A 14,845-nucleotide genomic window follows, 5' to 3' on the forward strand; every position below is an offset into this window, starting at 1 on the left:
TACTGACTGATTAATTATTAAAATTAATAATTATATGCAAACATTTATATATATATATATATAAAATTTAATTGATATAATTTATATAATTTTTTTAATAACATGCTTTATGTATCAGTAAATAATTCATTAAATTATAAAAAATTATTATTGTATAAAATTATTATTAATATTGATGTAAAAGATTTGTCGTTTTCCTTTCTAATATCTTACCTCAAAAATGATATTATTTCATATTACTTTGTTTTAAATATCATTTTGTTTGTTGAATTTCTGTATGTTTGGCATTGATTTTATATATATACATATTTATATGGAAAATATACAGAAACTTTAATTTTATTTTATAGAAATTTAAAAATTTTATGATTAAAAAAATTATAGTTTTTTTTTACGGCAGATGTTGCTGCGCAACCACATGACAATAGGAAAACATTAGAATTAAAATATTAATTATAAATGTTAACTAAAATAGAAATATTATCTTACAAAACTTTATAGTGTATTGCAAGGTAGAGATGACGTTGAACGGAATAAAATTCTCTACAACTTGCTTCTAGCGATATCTAACTAAACATCAAAAATATTTTATGCAAGAATCTTTTATGTAACTAGTCTATCATCCCTTCATTGATACTAATCTTGAACACGCTGAACGGTCTATCTCTAAAAGTCTTCCTAGGACGAGTTATTTTTTCCACTTCTGCTTTGTACATATATTTACAAAAATTTACATTGCCACACAGCTTGAAGAACACATTTATCCACTCTGTACAGGTTTTCTTTTTACAGCAGTGACTTTTCATAATGAAATAGTATTGATCATCGACTAGTTTTCTTGCGCCTTCGTTTTGACTCACCGGACGGATTCCATTCTGGATCATCGGTGTAACAATAATTTACCTTAGGAACGTTTCTCTTTGAGCTTCTCGTTTGTATATTAGATGACTGCATTTTTTTCGCCTTCTTATACGTGTTATCCTGCTCCTCCATTGCCTCGGTCGTTATACGTTTGAGAGATGTCGGATTCGTTGCTGTTATGTCTCTATGCTGTGCAGGTGCTTTAAACGTTCTATCTTGGCAACGCTCTAGGCACACTGCGTTAGCCGGATCACCGTTTGGTCGAAACTGGCGCTCGTGACTTCTTGTACTTTCTTTCGTAAGATTGTGATGTGCATTAGAAATATGGATATCTTTGCAGTAATCCCTTCGCACTATATTCGAATTGAAATGATAGCTGCCATGTGGATTATCCTCCTCTTCATTGGGGGATAATTCGTAGGATGATTTAATTATTTGTGTGGGATGCTTCTGTGTACTATCTAGTTCTAAGGCTGCTATGGACATCATGGGAATTCCAGGATAGTTATCCAATTTTTCCGCTTTGATGGGTACCTTCTCATACACCATGGACATCATGGCCTGAGCCTTCAATCTCTTCTTCAGCGGCAACTTGTTCTCCATATCGTTCTTAAATAACTTATCCGGTTCTCTTTGCACGTCCAGTTTCTCCAACTCTATTTTACGCAGTATTTGATCGTCGTATAATTTACTTATTACCGCTTCGCTTTTTGTCCTATCGTGCTCTTGGACGGCGGATGTTTGTACTGACGAATGCGCGGGCAAAAAATAAGAATTACTTTCAATGCAAGACACATGGGAATCTGTGGCAGGGTGTATACACTGTCTGCAATGTGTGACTATATCGTACGTACAATTGCATGAGCAATGCGATCTACCACATGAATTGGCGGATTTTGTGTGGGAATGGAGCGAAGTAGTGGAATTAATTTGTAGACTACACGACACGGAAGTGCAATGCTTGTGATACGGCATACACAGTTCTGTACCGGCAGCGCAATTCCCATAAATCGAGGGTATCGTCGTGGGATGAGTGACTGGAATATGTAACGAATGCTGCGGATCGATCACTTCGTGCGGATGCGTGTGTATCCCGTTGCATCCTTGTATTCCGCAAGTTGGCGGAATATGATTACTAAACTCTTGCTTAATGTTCTGCCTGTAAGTAAGGATGGATTTGGATTTTCGTTTATCAATCGACTTACTGATGCTCACATTCGCAATATTCGTGTCTTGATAAATCTGTGATGTCGCGGGTAACGTCACGTCGGCCGACAATGGACCTTTTTTACCGTAAGACTTCATCTCTGTGATACTCATTAAGCTGCTTTCCTCCTCGGGTTCGATTTTTATACCCTTGTTCCTGCCGACAGAAAATTTATTTTCTTGACATGATAATTCTTTGCCGTATTGCGGCAAATCCAAATTAAAAGAAATATGCTCCGACATATTAACGACTTCGAACGATGCACAATTCTCATCATCGCTGTTGTGATCTCGTGCATTTTCCACTGCTTTATTGATGATGTACAAATTGCTATTGGGAGACTTTTGTAAAAGCACGACTGTTTCCCCATTTAATATGACGTTCGTATTTTCCTTTATCGACTGCACATTGTTCTCTACCATGTTTAAGTTGTTAGACAACGTATCCGTTTCATTATAATTTATTGTGGTTTCAACGATATGCGGAACGCTATTGCTGGAATCGTTTTCGCGATCATTGGGATGCGTATCAGTTGTCGATGTCACTTCAACGTGAAGCGCTACTTTATCCAACGCGTTATCCTCTGGATAAATTCCAACTATTCTATTGATAACGTCAGCAGTTGGATTTTCTACAATCTGAGAAGCTGTATTCGGCGAGTTGTTGGTGTTGACTTCATCTTCAGTAGTTTGATTATAAGAATTTCTTAACGATGCGTAATCCTTGACTTTGATTTGTTCGCATTGTAATTCACGCTCAGTTTTTAAATGAGATACATGTTGACTTGCGATAACATTGGCTAATAACGAAAGACCGTCTATATTATCCTGTAATTCTGAATCTTGAATGACGCATTTATCTTCCGAAGAATCTTGAATACTATTCGTGTGAGATATCTTATAGAGTTTCTTCAATAATTTATCATGTGTTTGGTCAAAATTATGAATATCTTTCTCATCAATTTTTGTATGCAGTACAGAAGATTTTTTAAATTCCTCTACATTATCGTAATTTTTGGATTCGAGTTCTGCACCATTTTTATGACCGATTTTCAGGTCGATCTTCTTTTCATCATTGACTTCATCTTCTTTTGAACACAGTGACGTATCGAAGATATTAGAAATATTTTTCTTATCAGCTGTGCAATTTTCAAAAATAGTTTCTCTGATTTTGTGATTAGAGACTTTGCTATTTCTTATGTTGTCGCTTACTTTGATGCAAGTACCAACTTCTAAATCTGTTTGTACATTAGAATGGTCTCCATCTGTTATACTAAGACTTATAGTATTATTTGCAATATCGTGTCTTGCTGATACATATTCATCCTGAGGTTCAGGCTCCTTTGGTTGTTTTATATTTCCAGTGATGCGTAGTTGTTCTAATCGTTCAGATTCTATTGCATCACTTATTGATACATCTGTATTACTTATCATTGTTGTACCAAAAATTCCAATTACTGTTGCAAATTCTGTTTTCGTAATTCTGAAGTTATCGTTATTTAACTCATTATTGAGTGCAGTTGATTTCAAACATTGCGTTTTATCATTAATCATTAATTTATGAACATGTTCTTGCACAGATTTTTCATTGTTAGTCATATCCTCTACTGTTTTGTCAATTGTTTCATTCTTTTCATTATTTGTATAACGTGTATGTTCTAAAGACGAAATTGCATACAAGGATTTATCTTTAGTTGTACTAAAATAATTAGTATTATGATTAGAACCAACATCTTCATCTTTGGAATCTTGAGTACATATCGCGGAAGGAATATTTACAGTTTTAGAGTGTTCTGTTCCTAAATCACAGATTTTCCTTAAACTTTTAACTTGTTTACATGTTTCACTTTCAGGCGGAATATCTTCTTCTAGCAGTCGTTTAATCACAGTCTGTGCATTATGTCTATTGTTTATTTTTTCATCATTTTTTGCCTCCGAGGAAGTATTAACATCATGGCATTTGCTAATGTTGTTAGTGTCGTTTGTAGCATCCAATAACAATTTTGTAGAAGCTTTAGATTTATTAGACTGTGGACTATCAACTATTACAGAAGAGATTGTTCGAGGTATCTCAACAATTTTATCTTTGTCACTGCTGTTCATATCCACTGATTGTTTTGTAGATAACATGTTACTGTTAATTAATGTACTTTTACCTTCTGTTTCAAAATGTTGCATGGATTTAGTTTTATTATCTTCTAACTTTATGTCGCATGCTGCAGATGCATTCAAATTATTCTTTAAACATGTATTTTCTGTGGCATGTATGGATCGAAGAAAATCTTCCAATTGTCGATCAAGAATCGTTTTCTTCAAGGAGGTAACATTCTCTGCCATCTGTTGTTTCTTCTGTGATGCCCTTATCGCTTTTGCGTCGAGTTTTCTCTTAGCTTCTTCAAGCCAGTCAAGTTTCCTCGAGTCCCTCTTCTTTATACGTTCTTCTTTATATCGTTCGAAAGTAGTAGTATCAGTATCAGTTGTAAGATCAATTATTGTTATAATTTTATTGGATTTTTTAGCCTTCTTTCGTGGAAGCACTTTTGGTTTTCTCTGCTTAAAAATAGTCCGTGCTACAGAAATATTTGTAGAAATTGTGCCTAAAGGTTTAACATTTGTTTGTTCTGTTAAATTTGAAGATTTTAAATTCTCTAATGAAACAGAATTATTTTGCGCATTTTTATCTGAGAAAGTTAGATTAGACTTATTTTTTATACAATCCATATTTTCGTGTGATGCAACAACTTCCAGCTAAAAATACAAGCTTTATTATTTTCCTATGAAACTCATCTTAGCCTATTACATTATTTTTATATATATATCAATGAAAATTAAACTGTTAATGTAAAGATTTGTCTACATCTTACACTTTTTTTACAATTTATTTGTCATAGTTATTACTAATTATATATATTATGCAAAAATTTTCATTATAATTATAAAGAAAATAGAGATTTCCTGACAATTGCATAAAAATGATTTTTATCTATTATTTTCTACTTATATAAAATTCTATAATATTTTAATGAAATAATTTTACAATATAAATTATATAGTTTGTGTGACAATGATATAAAAAAAAAACAATATTTATAAGAATATAAAAGTGACAGCAAAATATGTACTTACCAGTTTCGAAGTAGTCTTCTTGAGTAAATTTGAAACAGTAGTTGCATTTTCACTTTTTTTCTGCCATGTATCTTCTCTGGTTTCTCTACAGAATTGTGTAAATAATTCGCAGCATTTTCTTATCTCCAATTTCTGGTTCATTAGGTATTTTGCTGGATTTGGTTGACACTTTGGCACTTTTGGTAATACATCTTCTAACATGCACGGTGGGAAAGCAGCTGGTGGTGCTCCCAGAGAGGCAATTGCGGTTGTAATAATTTGACTTTTCTTTTCCTTATTTACCGATTTCCAAAGATAATAAATAAGAAAGTAACGACTGTACATAATAGTTGATTCAGGATGCACTGGAATTTTATTAGTTACTTTTCTGAAACCAAATAAAAAAAGAAAACATAATTGTACAAGTTATTTTACTATATACATTTTGTAAGTGCAGAAATAATTTTATAAATATGTATTTTACACTTAATCTTAACTTTTGAAAAATTAGAATTATTAATAAACAATTTTTTGATAGAATTATATATATATAGTGTATTAATTAAAAATAATAAGTTAAAAAATAAATATAAGCTAAAATCGTCTAAAAAATTTAGATTTTGTTTCTATATAGTATACTTACTTTATTATCGGATCTAAAATACGATGATAATTCTGGGACATAAGTTGTATTTTTAACAAAGTATCCAACAAATGCTCGATAGAATGTTCTGGATAAAAAGTATGAAAATTTATGATTATTAGTAATAAAATTGATAAATTATATGTATGTAAGTAATGTTTGAAATACATACCTAGATATATATAAAGACAAGAAATAAGTCTTGTACAAATTCTACTATGATCTTCTTTACTTTTTTTTGAAGCTTTTAATTCCATATCTATGTACAATGCCAATAAATCGGACATATTATTTAAGTAAATAGATCTATTACGGTCCTGAAAAAAGATTTGTTTGGTTAAATGTTACTTAAAAAAGTTAAATATGCAATAAAATAAAAATTATATGGATATTATAATAAAACTGATGATTTTATATTTAAAAAATCCACACATGTGTGTATGTGTGAGCAATAAAATCAGATATATTATTTAAATAAAAAATATTTTCCTATTATCATTTTGAAAAGAAATTTTGTTTATTTGAATATTATTACACAGAAAGCTGTGTGTATAATAAAATAAAAATTATATAAATGTATACTAAAATGTATGCTAAAATAAACTGTTGAACTTACCTCAGAAAGCTCGCGATAGATATATAAGAACAAAAATAAGGTTTCACTAATAGATTCCTTCAGCTGTGCTGCTTTTAAAGGCTTTGTATAACATTCTTTCACACTGATATTTACATTTCTGTAATAAAAATAAAAAATATACATTTGAACTATAAGCAATAAAACGTTTATAATAATGCATACGTATTACTTGTAATTTACTTGTATAGAGAATGAACAATAAATGTACAACTCAAGCATTCATAAAATAAATATATGTTAAGATGTGTATAATTTATAATATTCTAAATAAGAGTAATAAAAATCATAAATAAATGTCAAATATGATATTAAAGATTACATTTTTATAATATTGAATATTGATAAAAGATATTAATAAAATGGAATAAAAAGATAATGTTGCTAATCTATTAAAGTATATTAATTATTTTTTCAAAAGAGATATGTTAATGAAATAAGATATAACGTTACTAATCTATTATAATCTATTATAATCTATTATAAATCCTTGTATATTTGTAAATTATATTTATTTTAACACTTATGTTGGTACAATTAAATATTTTCTTCATAATTTTAATATTGCCTTACAACATATAAAATAATATCTTTTTGACCTTCAGACTGTTACAATCTGATTAAGTAATTGAGAGGGTCAATGCAATAGCAGAATGACCCTCGAGATCAGCTTAATAATGATACAGTATAGAGTATGGTGTATGTAATATACAATAAATTTTTAGGAGAATTAATAAAAAGAAAACACTATTTAAAAATAACATATCTATACAAATTTAAATTCAAATAAATTTATATAAATTGAAATTATCAAAAATTCAAATCCTATCAAAAATTTTAGATTAAAAATGTTCTTATTACATCACAACTGTTATGTTTTAATGTGGTATAATTTAAATCTTAAATTATAGATATAATAAATAGTATTTATTTGTATATCTATCGCACACATTTTTTTTAAATCTGACAATATATTAAACATTTAAAATCATTAAGGTTTCTGTTTTTCATGTACAATAAATTATTAAAGACAGTTATATTTCTTGCAAAACTTTCTCTTTTTCTATCATTTTTAATAATAATTTCAATAAATTTAAATTGTAACTATTGTAACTATAAATTATTGTAACTGTGTTGTAATTGTCCATTAATATAAATAATTTCTTTCTTCTTCAAAATTATTTATTGAAAAAGACGATAACACAACAGAAATGTTTTACATTTGTTACAATATTTTAATTAATATTCATATAGAGACAAACACAAGAAGAATAAATTAACAATTTTTTAAGCCACTTAACAATTGAAATTTTACAGAAAATTGTCAAACAAACACTTAATTTTAATCAAGGATAACATTGATTGAATATGTAGTGTAACATACATGTCCATGCAATAATATCCTGACACCAGTGCTCAAAGCAATAATACTGGTGAGTTGCATATAGTATTACAGGAAATATCGAGTGTAGATTACCTGATATAGTACTGCATAAGCTCTGCCAAAGAAGCCATACTTTTGTCTGCGTATTTACATTTACACATTTTCTTAAATTCTGAGAGCCATGGAAATAATTCTATAACTGTTGATTTGGCGTCGTCACTGTTTATTTTAAACCTTCCATTGTTAAACATTGCGTTTTTGATATCTAAACATCAATCAAGATGTACGATTTTTAGTCGTGTAAAACACAAAAACGAATACATAACACAAACGACAATACATTTTTATTAAAAACTACACAATGTAAATGTGTGCGTGCATGTATATTATATATATAAGGACATCAAATATCAATTAATAAAATATCTTTGACAACATTGCGAATTTTGTGCCATGTTTTATCTCGATTACGGTATTTTTAAAAAATTTTTTTTTCTTTAACACAATTTTATTTGAAAAAATACTTTCGCCAATGAAAGAACTATTCTCAATTACTTAATTAATATCGTGTATAAAATAATTTGATTTCGATCGACGCAAACAATTTTGTTGAAAAATATCTATAGTAACGTATTGGAATTTTTTTTACCGATTAAAGAAAAGGAAATCGCCGGCTCTCGCCGATACCAAAATTCTTGGATTCTTATACGATAATTTACGCGCGATTTTAAAACTACCCATCGCTTTCTTACAACCCTGACCATTCTTAACATCTGCCGCGGCAGGTGCCGAGACCCATGCAGACTATAAATTGCCTAAAAGCCGGTTGTATATTTCTGTAACGTTCACACAGCTGAATGCCACATTTTCCGAGCCGTTTCACGATGCAGTTTCGAGGAAGGGCGAGACAAATGTTGCCTTTAATCTAAACGCTCTCAGAGAGTCGCCACAAATCGAAGCTTTCGGAACGCTCGGATTCTTTTTTTTTTTTTTTTTTTTCAATCAAAATTACGTTAATCCGTTGGCGTTCAACGCGAATCACCGGCGAGTCGAATAAGCCGACAAAGCAATATCGTCGCCAAGGAACGCGGACACGCCAATAGTAAATCCGGAGGGCGGTATCGATTGTCTCGGAACGACGTCGAGCGAATTCGTGGAATCCTCTCCGATCACGCTCGTGCGACGTCTTTGTTGTAATTATTTCTCGACATAAAAGGGTCGAAATAACGATGTAGGCATCCCGCCGCGTCATTCACGAGCCAAATGTGCACGAGAGAGTCTCCGCGGGAGACTTGGTCGTTTGGAGAAAATATACCGAGATTCTCGCGCTCGATGCACCACACTTTTCCTTCGTTGTTAACGTCGTCGGGCACTCGCACAATTCATCGACTTGCACACATATGAACCGAGGAGCTTAATCACGGAGTTTAATCACGAGCGACCAGGGGAGGGGAAGCGGAAGGGGGGAGAGAAAAGGCCACGCGGCTAGCGCGTTGCTCTCTTCGAGATCGCGAGGAACAAATAAATGGTCGAAGGACGACGACGAAGATACGCGAGTCCTCGGATCGATCGCGACGGGGTTAGAGCTTCGCAGGAGAGAGAGAGAGAGCGAGAGAGAGAGAGAGAGAGGATGCGCGTTTACTCGAGAGAGTGATGATGCACCACGTACCTTGTCTCGCGCCGACCTGCTCGTCATCGTTCGCGGCCGCCGCCACTTCCGGCGCGGTGCAGTTCATTTTGTACGTGCCGAGTACGTCCGGGATAATATCCGGAACGGGAGGGAGGAGGGGTGGTGTATTACGTAAAAGCGTCCCTCCTGGTCGTGGTATACTTCATGTTAGGGGGATCGAAGACCGAGACTACTATCGCGTCCACGTCTTTACGCACACTGCGCTCACGCCAACGGCCATATTGACACTGACGTTTGGCGCAGCTGCCGCGAGAGAGCGTGCTCCGCCGTCTCACCACCACCACTACCACCACCACCACTGCTGCCACCACCACCACCGCTACCACCCCACCACCACCACCTACCGGTGCTTTCTTTTTATTTTTTTTATTATTATTATTATTCTAGGTTTTATTTATTTTTGTAATTTTTTATTTTTCTCTATTATTTGACAGCTGTCACTTTTAGCTCTCGGAGCTCCACTCCAAGCATTCCTACAAGTACGACGCGCGAGAGCATCGGGCAGCGTACTACTGTACTGTCGCGAGGACGCGCACGATGTTGCTGCAGCGGCTATCGATGTCGAGTGCATTCGAAACTTCGATACTCTCGTCGCTCTCTCTCTCTCTGTCTGGCGCGCGCGCGTCTCATCCCTTCGCGTCCTCTCCTCGGTCCGTCCGTCCTCGTTCCTCTCGGGGGTTACTAGCGCCGTTCCGCGCGGGGTTTCGGAAATGAATGGCTGATTCGTCGGCCGCCCAGGTAACCCGGCCAATGGAAGCGCGATGCACGCGCGGCGCGCAAATCACGAACCGAGGACATGCTTGCCCTCTCTCCGCGCCGGGCCCAATCAGATACGAGCAATTAAGTAATTGCGGCGCGCGGAGGCACACGCGCGCTAGACTACTACCTATCTAGCTAGACGATGGGCCACTCAAACCTTCCGATATACCCGCTTCGCAATTTTCGAACGAGAGTACCCGGAGCACTCGCTGCTCCCCCCGGTTCAATAGGTATCGATATGCACTCCGGGAATATTAACATAGCCGCAAGACTCGCGAGGATTCAGACGAGCATCGGGGCGACTATCGATTCGAGTGGAGTCAACAGACTATGTTTTGAAATCACGCGCTAGCTCCTTCCCTTCCTAACCCCGTGGAGAGCGCGCGAGGTAAGTGCGCGCTACTTTTCCCACCACTTTAGCTGCAGTTGTATATATATATATATGTATGTATACATGTATCTGTTGATTGCGCAGTAAATGAACGTACGAATTAAAAATTCGCAAGCACAAGGATGACCCCGGGTCCCGACGAAGAGACATTCATCGAGCGGAAGGTAAAAATTGTGTATGTATAACCTAATTTTTTTACTCGGAAAAATTATCTCGTAATTTGTCAAAATAACCGCGTAATTATATTACATCGTGTCATTAAAATTATGTAATAAACGAAAGTTTGATCGATTCGAATGCATTTACATCGTGATCTATATAATCAACAAGTTTCATGTAATCCGATTTATTATTATATATCAAACTTTATCTATATATGTGAAACATATATAGATTACGAAGTCGCGGAGATAAAAAGTTATTTTTCCGCCGCGACTAATGCCGGTCAATTAGTTAGCAGGATGACCAACGTGAAAAATGTTAACGATCTAATCATCGTACACAATAGAAATTTTCACATTTCGCGGTTGGTCATTCTGCAAATTAATCAGCCATTAAGTTTAAATCGCGTTGGTAGAAATGGGGCCGAAGAGCGCGAGAACGAGAGTGAAAGCAGGTTTCGGCGTCAACTTCACGTTTTCAAAATATTCCAACTTCAATGTACTTCCGGACGAGTCCATTTCGTCGGGTGTCTCGCGCGCGAAAACATCGCGTACGTGGAGCGTCCGCATATACCGGCGTGTGTATACACACATATTTGATTGCGAGAGGGTGGAATATTCGCGTTACAACATTTCGCGGGTCTCTCGACACGACACGACACGACGAGCAGCGCTGCCTCCCGCGATTCGCATCGATCCGCCTGCGTATCTTCGCACAATCGCGAGCTAGGTAAGTGCAACGCCACTTTTCCCGCCTAATACATATACATATATATATAGGTATATGTTGGCCCGACTCCATGAATGTCTCGGGAAGGACGTAAAAACGAATATTTGCAATTCTGCGCGCCGCTGATGGCTGCGCTTGTTGCTAGTGTCATTCATCATCAGCCTTGTCGATTCGTTCGACGCGAATATTAAAGCTGCATGTCAACTTTGCGAGGGAGCGAAGAAATCGCGCGACTTTGCACTTGCGCGCGTAGCTTCTCGTTCGCGTCGATCGATATGTGTAAGTGTATTCGTTTTGATTTTAGGTGAAGTAAATCTGCGAACGCAAATATTCTTTAAATGATTTTTGATACGATATTCTAATGTATCAATTTTTACATCTTTATTCGAATATATTTCTTGAACATATTAATACTTTTTTTTCTAGGTGCAACTATACACAGAGAGATTTTCTCTTAGAATTTACCCTGAAATTCATGTGGTAATTGTGAGATAAAATATTTTATTGAAATACTTTTATAAGAGTTTCTCTGATTAATATTACATCACAATAAAAATATTAATATCTACTAATAAAATATAAAATGTCCAATTAATTTTATTATCTATATATAGTAAAATTAATCGCACATATATTTTATATCTTATCTTATATTTTATATCTTATTGTAGTAGATATTAATAAGAGAAACTCTTATAAAATTTTTTTGATACCATATTATCCAATAATTATATGATTTTCAGGGGACATTCTAAGAGAAAATTCTCTGCATATAGCATTGCACTTTTGATTTATAAATCCATCATAGTATTATAATTTAAAAAATATCATATTTAATACACAGATTATATTTTATGTAAATTATTAAATGACCATTATATATGACATAATATGAAAAGTAGTTATGAGATATTCTCATGCAATTTAAAGTAAATCTGTGAGTATAAATATTTTTTAAATAATTTTTATGCGATATTCTGATGTACAAATTTACATGTTTATTCAAATATATTTCTTGAACATATTATTAATATTTTTTTCTAGGTGCAACTGTACACAAATAGAATTTTCTCTTAAAATTTACTCTGAAATTCATGGTAATCGTGAGAAAATATAGTATTGAAAGATCTTTATAAGAGTTCCTCTGATTAATATTCACATTACAATAAAAATATTAATATCTACTAATAAAATATAAAATATGTCCAATTAATTTTATTATCTATATAGTAAAATTAATCGCACATATTTTATATTTTATTGTAGTAGATATTAATAAGAGAAACTCTTATAAAATTTTTTCGATACCATATTGTCCAATAATTACATAATTTTCAGGGCAAATTCTAAGAGAAAATTCTCTCCATGTAGCATTGCACTTTTGATTTATAAATCGATCATGGTATTATAATTTAAAAAATATCATATTTAGTACACAGATTATATTTTATGTAAATTATTAAATGACCATTATATATGACATAATATGAAAAGTAGTCATGAGATATTCTCATGCAATTTAAAGTAAACTTGTGAGTATAAATATTCTTTAAAAAATTTTTATGCGATATTCTGATGTACAAATTTACATGTTTATTCAAATATATTTCTTGAACATATTATTAATATTTTTTTCTAGGAGCAACTGTACACAAATAGAATTTTCTCTTAAAATGTACCCCGAATTTCATGGTAATCGTGAGAAAATATAGTAAGGAAGAACTTTACAAGAGTTCCTCTGATTAATATATTATATTTACATCACAATAAAAATATTATTATCTACCAATAAAATATAAAATTAATGGAATGTATTTTATATTTTGCTGATAGATATTTATATTTTTATTGTGATGTAAATATTAATCAGAGAAACTTATAAAATTCTTCCAATGCCATATTATCTCACGATTACCATGATTTTTTGGAGTAAATTCTAAGAGAAAATTCTCTCCGTGTAGCGTTGCACTTTTAATTTATAAATCAATCATGGTATAATTTAAAAAATATCAAATATAATACAGATATATATTTTATGTAAATTGATATTATATGACATAATATTAAAAATAGTTATGCGAATCGCATGTACATACGAGATATTTTCATGCAATGTCGAATAATTTTAAATATTTTGTAATTAACTGTACAATCAATTACTTTTAAATATGCATTCCGATTTAATATTCCGGTCTTAAATATGCGGCAAAATTTCTTTTAAAATATTTCCCTTTCATTTAAAGGGAAAGAGAATTTATTTTTCGATAAATATTTATAAAAATATCTGAATTTTTTTATTTATATTCTATTAACAAAAATTAACAAAAATCTAATTAAAATTAATTTACATATAAGATTAAAATAATTTTCTTTTTATTTTTTTAGAAAATAATTTATAAAATAAATGTGTACCTTTTCGAAGAATTTTTAATTTTTATATTTTCGTTTGAAAAAAGTTGGAAAGCACTTTTATAATCACTTTATATATTTATTGATTTTTGCTCGTTTATTATCGAAATTTTTTTCGACATTACATTCAACGTAAACCTGGAATAAGGGTCACGTATATTTGGTGCTGAATATACGGAACTATCTCTCGATAAAGCCAACGGAGCGAATCTCATTTCCAAGCTCAAGTACACACTTGTATATATACATAACTCTTGATTCATTTCTTAATTATTATCATTCGAAAAAGATATCTGATTTTCATCTCATATCCTGGATTAAATTTCCATATTTTATAATAATTAAGCGAATTTCTCGAGTATATTCAAATGTCAAAGGTCGTAAAATGAGTACGTTTATGGGCAGAATGTGAAATAGTAAGAAATTAAGAAGAGAAAGGAAGAGAGGGGAGGGGGAGGGGAAGGAAAAAAAGAGAGGTACACGAATCTGCTGATATAATACATATCTTCGCATTCACACATTGAATGCTGTGCATTTTTATATCCAAACATCTCGATATTGGAACTTTTATAGCACGGCTACGAATGGTCGCTTTCCCTTTTTTTCCCTACCTCTCGTTGCAAGATAGACAGGATAATTGCAGTGCCGCATCCCGTACGTACCGCTTGTATAAAGAGCTTGTTTACTTGGTGGGCAAATGGTACGGGAAACTAACGTTTCTCGTTCCAGGCGTGCACGTTGAAAATATCGCTCGAGAGCCATAAGCGTCTCAGACTATCTGCTTTAGGTTGTTGTTCATATTAAACGGAACGCTGAGCTTTTCATCTCGGATATACGAAGAGAAAAGTCGGTCGACGGAACAATATAATTGC

At 33.0% G+C, this 14,845-nt stretch overlaps 2 protein-coding genes across 6 annotated transcripts in view; one reads left to right on the forward strand and one right to left on the reverse strand.

Annotated features, from left to right (window-relative positions):
• The window catches only part of LOC114941691 (uncharacterized), a 34,083-nt gene that overhangs the window by 3,961 nt on the left and 15,277 nt on the right, over positions 1-14,845 (reverse strand). For 2 of the 5 annotated variants that reach the window (XM_029316758.2, XM_085486942.1), the window contains exons 1-7: positions 8,483-9,135; positions 7,927-8,098; positions 6,432-6,549; positions 5,988-6,132; positions 5,816-5,903; positions 5,194-5,560; positions 214-4,815 (exon numbers count right to left, since the gene is read on the reverse strand). In XM_029316758.2, the coding sequence (XP_029172591.2) occupies positions 823-4,815; positions 5,194-5,560; positions 5,816-5,903; positions 5,988-6,132; positions 6,432-6,549; positions 7,927-8,098; positions 8,483-8,606 (5,007 nt within the window). In that variant the 5' untranslated portion in view covers positions 8,607-9,135 and the 3' untranslated portion in view covers positions 214-822. The other 3 variants (XM_029316759.2, XM_029316761.2, XM_029316760.2) reach the window with 3 other exon arrangements.
• Positions 11,372-14,845, forward strand: part of LOC114941695 (melatonin receptor type 1B) — a 162,720-nt gene continuing 159,246 nt past the window's right edge. The window contains exon 1 of the mRNA XM_029316773.2: positions 11,372-11,564. The gene's annotated coding sequence lies outside the window, so the exon portion shown is untranslated. The remainder of the gene's footprint in view (positions 11,565-14,845) is intronic.

The sequence above is a fragment of the Nylanderia fulva genome, unplaced genomic scaffold (genome assembly GCF_048542155.1).
Source record: "Nylanderia fulva isolate GAGA-0341 unplaced genomic scaffold, ASM4854215v1 Scaffold5, whole genome shotgun sequence".
NCBI lineage: Eukaryota > Metazoa > Arthropoda > Insecta > Hymenoptera > Formicidae > Nylanderia > Nylanderia fulva.